The sequence below is a fragment of the Nelusetta ayraudi genome, unplaced genomic scaffold (assembly GCF_046127955.1).
Source record: "Nelusetta ayraudi isolate G7.1 ecotype Tasmania unplaced genomic scaffold, CSIRO-AGI_Nayr_v1 ptg000303l, whole genome shotgun sequence".
In the NCBI taxonomy this organism is placed as follows: domain Eukaryota; kingdom Metazoa; phylum Chordata; class Actinopteri; order Tetraodontiformes; family Monacanthidae; genus Nelusetta; species Nelusetta ayraudi.
In genome coordinates this window covers 27,501-35,000 of record NW_027466351.1, presented here as the reverse complement: position 1 = coordinate 35,000, position 7,500 = coordinate 27,501, and the positions used below count along the sequence as shown (strand labels likewise).

General features: G+C 53.3%; 1 protein-coding gene across 1 annotated transcript in view; it reads left to right on the top strand.

Annotated features, from left to right (window-relative positions):
* The window catches only part of syt3 (synaptotagmin III), a 15,363-nt gene that overhangs the window by 2,120 nt on the left and 5,743 nt on the right, over nt 1–7,500 (top strand). Inside the window, exons 2-5 of the mRNA XM_076017282.1 lie at nt 2,406–2,777; nt 3,222–3,327; nt 4,005–4,181; nt 7,139–7,265. Coding sequence (XP_075873397.1) covers nt 2,406–2,777; nt 3,222–3,327; nt 4,005–4,181; nt 7,139–7,265 — 782 coding nt within the window. The remainder of the gene's footprint in view (nt 1–2,405; nt 2,778–3,221; nt 3,328–4,004; nt 4,182–7,138; nt 7,266–7,500) is intronic.

Sequence of the window (7,500 nt, the reverse complement as noted above, 5' to 3'; positions counted from 1 at the left end):
ATCCTCCTCTTCATCCTCCTCTTCATCCTGAATGAAGGAGGGCAAACATCCAGTCAGCTGATGTGTCTGGTTTTCACCTCCTCACCTCCGTCCTGTTCTCCATCTTCCACTTTCTCCTCCTCCTCTTCCCCCTCCTCTTCCTCCCGCCCCTCCCATCTCCTGATTTCCTTCGTCATGTTCCCTCCTCCTCTTCCTCCACTTCCCCTTCTCTCCATCCTCACATTTGGCCTCCCAGTCTCATTCTCCACTGGGAGCGATCGATGTCTCCTCGCCGTCACCCCCCCGACCCCCCTCCCCACCGTCATATCTCCTGAACAAGTGCTGATTAATGGCGAACACGGACCGATGAATTATTCACTGAAGGGGAGGAGGGAGGCTGGGAGGAGGAGACGACAGCAAGGAGGTGGGGAGGAGGAGGAGGAGGGTGGCAGTGGTGGTGGTGTGGGGGGGGTGCACCCCAGGGTGGGAGGGTGATTGTCTGTTTCCCTGTCGTCACTCTGCTGCAGATAAAAATAAAATCCTCCATTTCTAAGCGTCACTTTTAACGCCGTTCGCATCTTCGTCTGGACCAGTGGTGGGCAAACTACGGCCTGGGGACCCATAGGCAGCCCGTTCCGGCCCACAGCACTTGAAGGAATTACATTAATAGTAAAAAAGGTCATAAAACAGCTGCATCTCCTCCATGTCTGCAGTGTTTCCAGAGTCGTTTCAATAAAGAGCTAAACACCCTGGTGGTTCTGGGTGGTTCTGGGTGGTTCTGGGTGGTTCTGAGAGCTAAACACCCTGGTGGTTCTGGAGCTTCAAAGGCACTGATTTGGTTGCAACTTTGCTTTGCTTCGTTTTCCATTGACATTCCAGCAACATGATTTCTCCATGATATCCCATGATAGATTGTTTCCTCCTAACAAAACACTCCACCCATCTGCTGCTGCTCCGCTACCCCCCCTCTGGCCCACTGTACAACCCACTGTGGCCCCACCAGTCAAACAGTTGGCCCAGCCAAGAGGGGGCGCTGCAGGGAGCGGAGAAGGAAACAATGCCGACTGTCGCTGTCAGGACCAATCAGAGTACAGCGGGGCGGGGCTACTGCCAGGGGTGCTGCACTGTGATTGGTCAGTCTGAATGCAGCTGACCAGTTAGTGAAGACTCCGCCCACTATCACCGCTCACACCAATAGAAAACTTGAAGGAGACAGACAGAAAAATGTTCCCCCGGTGATTTTATAAGCAAGCTCCGCCCCTTTTGTCTGTGAACTTTCAGGTGAGGAAGTGTGAGGATCAGCCTGGCAGTGTCATCATGTATTGGGGGGGGGGTCTTGGGGGAGGCCACTGATTGGTCCTTTTGTTCGCGACAGCCATCAGATTCTATTTATAGCCGGACTTCAAAGGGCCCTGGATGGTTATAAATATTCATCCTGTATTCCGTCTATTTATCCATAAATATTCATGGCATGTTTATGTGTAATTACATCCATGAATTTATCATGAGGTCCAGCGTCATGGCTGCTGCCGCTGTAAAGAGAAACACTGCCACTCATCACTGGCAGGAGCTGTCCAGCAACCTGGTGCTGAAACTGCACTCTCATCCTCCCAGTCCACCTCTCCTTTAGCTCCCCCTCCTCCTCCTTTCACCACCTCCTTCTACTCCCCATCCACCTTCTCCTTTAGCTCCCCCTCCTCCTCCTTTCACCACCTCCTTCTACTCCCCATCCACCCTCTCCTCCTCCACCTCCTCCTCACCACCTCCTCTCAACCTTCCTCACCAACTCCTTCTACTCCCCATCCACCTTCTCCTTTAGCTCCGCCTCCTCCTCCCCAACTTCTCCTTGAGCTCCACCTCCTCCTCCCCACCTCCTCCTTTAGCTCCCCTCCTCCTCCCCAACTTCTCCTTGAGCTCCACCTCCTCCTCCCCACCTCCTCCTTTACCTCCCCTCCTCCTGCCCAACTTCTCCTTGAGCTCCACCTTCTCCTCCCCACCTCCTCCTTTAGCTCCACCTCCTCCTCCCCACCTCCTCCTTTCACCACCTCCCTCTACTCCCGATCCACCCTCTCCTCCTCCACCTCCTCCTCACCACCTCCTCTCAACCTTCCTCACCAACTCCTTCTACTCCCCATCCACCTTCTCCTTTAGCTCCCCCTCCTCCTCCTTTCACCACCTCCTTCTACTCCCCATCCACCTTCTCCTTTAGCTCCCCCTCCTCCTCACCACCTCCTCTTGACTTTCCTCACCACCTCCTTCTACTCCCCATCCACCCTCTCCTCCTCCTCCTCCTCTTATTCTCACCACAACTTCTTCTTAAATCGTGATGACTCACAGCCCACCCCCCCTCCCCCGCTGGTATTTGATGCTGTATTCTCGACAGATTATGAAACTGTAGTAATCCCCCCCCCCCACCCCCCCCACAGAGATCTCCGTCAGCCTGCTGTCTGTCATCGTCACCTTCTGCGGTATCGTGCTGCTCTCCGTCTCGCTCTTCGTCTCCTGGAAGCTGTGCTGGCTGCCATGGCGGGACAAGGAAGGGGGCGGCCTGAGCCTGACCTCGGGGCTGCTGCCCGGCAGCGCCGGCCTGGGGGGCGGGGCCTCGCTGCTGCCGCCGCTCGTGCAGAGGAAGGAGGGCCACTCGTCCTCCTCGCTCTACCCCTCGCTGGGCCAGCACCACCCGCACTTCTCTGACCTGGTGGGGCTGGAGGCGGGCCAGGTGGGCGGAGTGGTGGGCGGGCCCCACGAGACCCAGGAGCCCTCCTACCTGGACATGGACTCCTACCCCAACAACGCAGGTCAGACTCAACCCGTCTTCCTTTCATTCCTTCAACTCCAGGCAGATCAAACAGCCCATCAACTTCTATTAGTGCGGCGCTGAATCACAACCACAGGCGTCCCAGAGAGAAAGCAAGTGATCCTCCACACCAGCAGGGGGCGACAGTGGGCAGGAAAAACTGCCCTGTGGTGGGAAGAAACCTGGAGAGAGAGAGAGAGAGAGAGAGAGAGAGAGAGAGAGAGAGAGAGAGAGAGGGTGAACAATAAAGCACTCATGATATAGATGTAGATATAAATAAAACAGAAAGACACATCTGAGTATAAGAGACATATCCATATAAACATGCAGATGTATATGCAGGCGCTGCTGAAGGTCTCGACCCTCTGATTTATTTTGTTGCTGTTGTTGTTGTCTCCTCTTCCTCCTCCTCCTCCTCCTTCTCCTCTTCCTCCTCCTCCATCAGGAACACTGAAGCTGAGTCAGACGTCTCCAGACGTCCCCAACGCCAACGACCCTCAGAAGGACCTGCCCAACGCTCACTCGCAGCAGCAGGTCGCCGCACGGTCAGCGTAAGTGTGTGTGTGTGTGTGTGTGTGTGTGTGTGGTGACGTAGTGAGACGAGCGGTTGGAGAGAATTAAAACGGGAGATTAAAACAGGACCTTTTGAGGATTTGAGCCTGAATAAACTGGGTGGCTGTCAAACCATCAGCCTGGACTTCATTTCCCATAATCCCTCGCTGCAGCTCTGTTGTCAGACTCTAAAGCTCACACATATACTCTTCTCTCTCGTCCCTCTCGTGGACCAAATTCAACCCACAATTTCCCCCTAAAAACACCCGCAGACCACCAGAGGGCATCGTGTTTAGCCCGGTGTTTGCAGCCTGCCGCTGACACTGAGGCTCTGTTGGGCCTTTTCACACGTTTGAACATGAACAAGAAGACTCAAAGTCTCAGAGACTCAACACACCTGGTCAGGGAGTTTTGGTCAGTATGAGCCATAGGGGAGGTATTTGCGACCCCTGGTGACGTCACAGAGGGCAGATTCTGCAGAAATGAGTGTGCAGCGTGATTCAGTCGGCAGCAAAACAGAAACAACAGAGAGAAACATCAGTGCGTGCGTGATTAAGCTGCTGATTCACACTGTTGAAAAGGCCTTTAGTGTGTGTGTGTGTGTGTGTGTGTGTGTGCTGTGCACTAGCCACTTAGCATTCGCCCTGTGTGTGTGTGTGTTCCCCCTGGTGTGCAGGCCCAAGCCCATGACTCACCAGCTGTCCAGCCCAGACTTCCACTCGGAGGAGAAGGAGCAGGTGACCTGCATCGGGCAGATCAAGCCGGAGCTCTACCGGCCCAAGGGCGACCCGGGCGACGGCAAGCAGGGCGACAACTGCGGCAAGATCAGCTTCCTGCTGCGCTACGCCTTCAAGTGAGTCCCAGTGAGACCTGAGCAAGACTAGAGAGCACGGAGATCTAGACCAGACCAGGACTAGAGAACACGGAGATCCAGACCAGACCTAGACTAGAGAGCATGGAGATCTAGACCAGACCAAGACTAGAGAGCACGGAGATCCAGACCAGACCAGGACTAGAGAGCATGGAGATCTAGACCAGACCTAGACTAGAGAGCACGGAGATCCAGACCAGACCAGGACTAGAGAGCATGGAGATCCAGACCAGACCTAGACTAGAGAGCACGGAGATCCAGACCAGACCAGGACTAGAGAGCACGGAGATCCAGACCAGACCTAGACTAGAGAGCACGGAGATCCAGACCTGACCTAGACTAGAGAGCACGGACATCCAGACCAGACCTAGACTAGAGAGCATGGAGATCCAGACCAGACCAGGACTAGAGAGCATGGAGATCTAGACCAGACCAAGACTAGAGAGCATGGAGATCCAGACCTGACCTAGACTAGAGAGCACGGAGATCCAGACCAGACCAAGACTAGAGAGCATGGAGATCCAGACCTGACCTAGACTAGAGAGCACGGAGATCCAGACCAGACCAGGACTAGAGAGCATGGAGATCTAGACCTGACCTAGACTAGAGAGCATGGAGATCCAGACCAGACCTAGACTAGAGAGCATGGACATCCAGACCTGACCAAGACTAGAGAGCATGGAGATCCAGACCTGACCTAGACTAGAGAGCACGGAGATCCAGACCAGACCAGGACTAGAGAGCATGGAGATCCAGACCAGACCAAGACTAGACACTCTGGGTGTCACCAACAGAGTCCGTCCAGTCCCAGACCGAGACCAGACCCAGTAAATATACCTCAGAGTCCGAGACCAGACCCTTAAAAAGTGGTCTGGAGACCAAGACCACTCTCCAGGACTACGACACTAGTAACATCTCATTAATATCTCAGTAATAATAATACCTCATTAATAGAGGGAGAGCCGTGTGTTGTTCGCTGGCCCACAACTAGCCACTGGGTCGCTAGGGGTTAAACTTTACAGACTGGGCCTTTAATATTGGGAGTGCATTAGTGCACGACTGACTGTGTATTGTTTGCATTAAGCGGCGGCGGTGTGTCAATACCGCATCCACGTTGTTGGAGAGCCCTTCAACTCCCAGTGACGTCTGAGAGGCTCAACGCACTCAGTTAGTGCCGTCAGCAGACTGCTGCTGCTGCTGCTGCTGCTGCTGCTGCTGCTGCTGCTGCTGCTGCGTGATAAGCTAGACTGATTGGTGGGTTGCGTTGATTTCAAATGCGCAAAAGTAAGTAAACAAGACAAAACAGTTCAAATAAATAAAACGTATATTTGAAAAGGCGTGAGAAGAAGTAACACTGATAATCTCCCAGCCCCTCTCCTTAGATAACCGACAACTACCTCCTCGTCCTTCTGGTTGAAAGAAGCCGTACTACACACCTACAGAGTCATTATACACATATACATGCTCCCCTCCCCCCATGACTCCTCAATAGTTTCAGGATATTTTGTGCTAATACGGATGTAGCGCGCTAACAACTGCTGTTCACACTCTGCTACAGAAGCACACCAGCAGCCGAGCGTCGAGCGCTGCTGTGCTGAGATCAGTTAACTGAAGCTGACGGGACGTGCTGGTCTTTGTGTGTTTGTTAGTGTGTTTGTTTGTTAGCCCTACGCTAGGTGCTGCTAACAGGAAGCTCTGCTAGCTGCGTGAAGCAGCGTCTCGCTTTGTTGTCGTGTTTGTGTTTGTTTCCCAAACCTCAGAGGCTGTAAATCCTAATTGGTGGACTGGCGGGGGGGCACTGAGGTGTGTGTGTGTGTGTGTGTGTGTGTGTGTGTGTGTGTGTGTGTGTTTAGGGGGCAAGACGGCGTGCTGAAAAGATTTGAAGTGGCCAAAGTTGCTGACGGCCAGAAACAGGCGGTGCTGCTGTTCCTGCCCTGAATTATTGATGTGGCAGCCACTTTGAACAGCGCCCCCTGCCTCGCCCCCTGTGTAACAGCATATTCAACATCTCGGTGACGGTGAAGATAAATCAACCACCCCCCCCCTCCCGCCCCTCCCCACTCCCCCGAGTGGCCGACTCAGCCAATGAAAGCGTCCGAAGGCGGCAGGTTTTCATGAATCCATCAGGAGAGAACAAAGCAAACAACACGGCGGGGTGTGTGTGTGTGTGTGTGTGTGTGTGTGTGTGTGTGTGTGTGTGTGTGTGTGTGTGTGTGTGTGTGTGTGTGTTGAGGGTGTTACAGTCGGAACATCAGTGTCATTCTCTCCTAGCATCCTCTGGGAGTGACGCCTCCTATTGACAGTCCCATTAACGCTTGACACATCCGCGCTGTGGGACTCGTGCAGGCGTGGGCAAACTACGGCCCGGGGGGCCATGTGTGGCCCGTTAGGCTTTTTAATCCGGCCCACAGCACTTGAAGGAATTATATTAATAGTAAAAAAAAGGTCATCAAACAGCTGCATCTCCTCCATGTCTGCAGTGTCTTCAGAGTCGTTTCAATGAAGAGCTCAACACCCTGGTGGTTCTGGATGGTTCTGGATGGTTCTGGGTGGTTCTGGGTGGTTCTAAGAGCTCAACACCCTGGTGGGGCTTCAAAGACACTGATTTGGTTGCAACTTTGCTTTGCTTCGTTTTCCATTGACATCACAGCAACATGATTGTTTCCTCCTGGTGGTTCACCAAAACACTCCGTCCATCTGCTGCTGCTCGTTAGGAAGCTTGTCACACCGAGGGGGGCGGAGCCACAAGCAGGAAAATACAAGATGCTTTCTTGATAATAATCACTTAAAATGCGTAAAATAATTAATTTTAATTAACAATTTAAATAATAACGATAAATGATAATAAATAAATAATTAAAAATTGAAAATAATTTCCCTGTGTGTGTGTGTGTGTGTGTGTGTGTGTGTGTGTGTGTGTGTGTGTGTGTGTCTCCCAGCACGGAGCAGCTGGTGGTGAAGATCCTGAAGGCTCTGGACCTGCCGGCCAAGGACGCCAACGGCTTCTCCGACCCGTACGTCAAGATCTACCTGCTGCCCGACAGGAAGAAGAAGTTCCAGACCAAGGTGAGACTGCTGCTGCACCTGCTGCAGCACCTGCTGCTGCACCTGCTGCTGCACCTGCTGCTGCACCGTCGCCCCCTGCAGGGCTGGAGGGAGAGAGAGCACGCATCAAAAAGGTTCAAGTCACACAATCAGGAGGTCCTGGGCTGGGTTTAGGGAGGAGGAGATGGAGGAGGAGAGGAGGAGGTGGAGGAGGTGGAGGACGAGAGGAGAAGAGGAGGCAGAGGTGGAGGAGCAT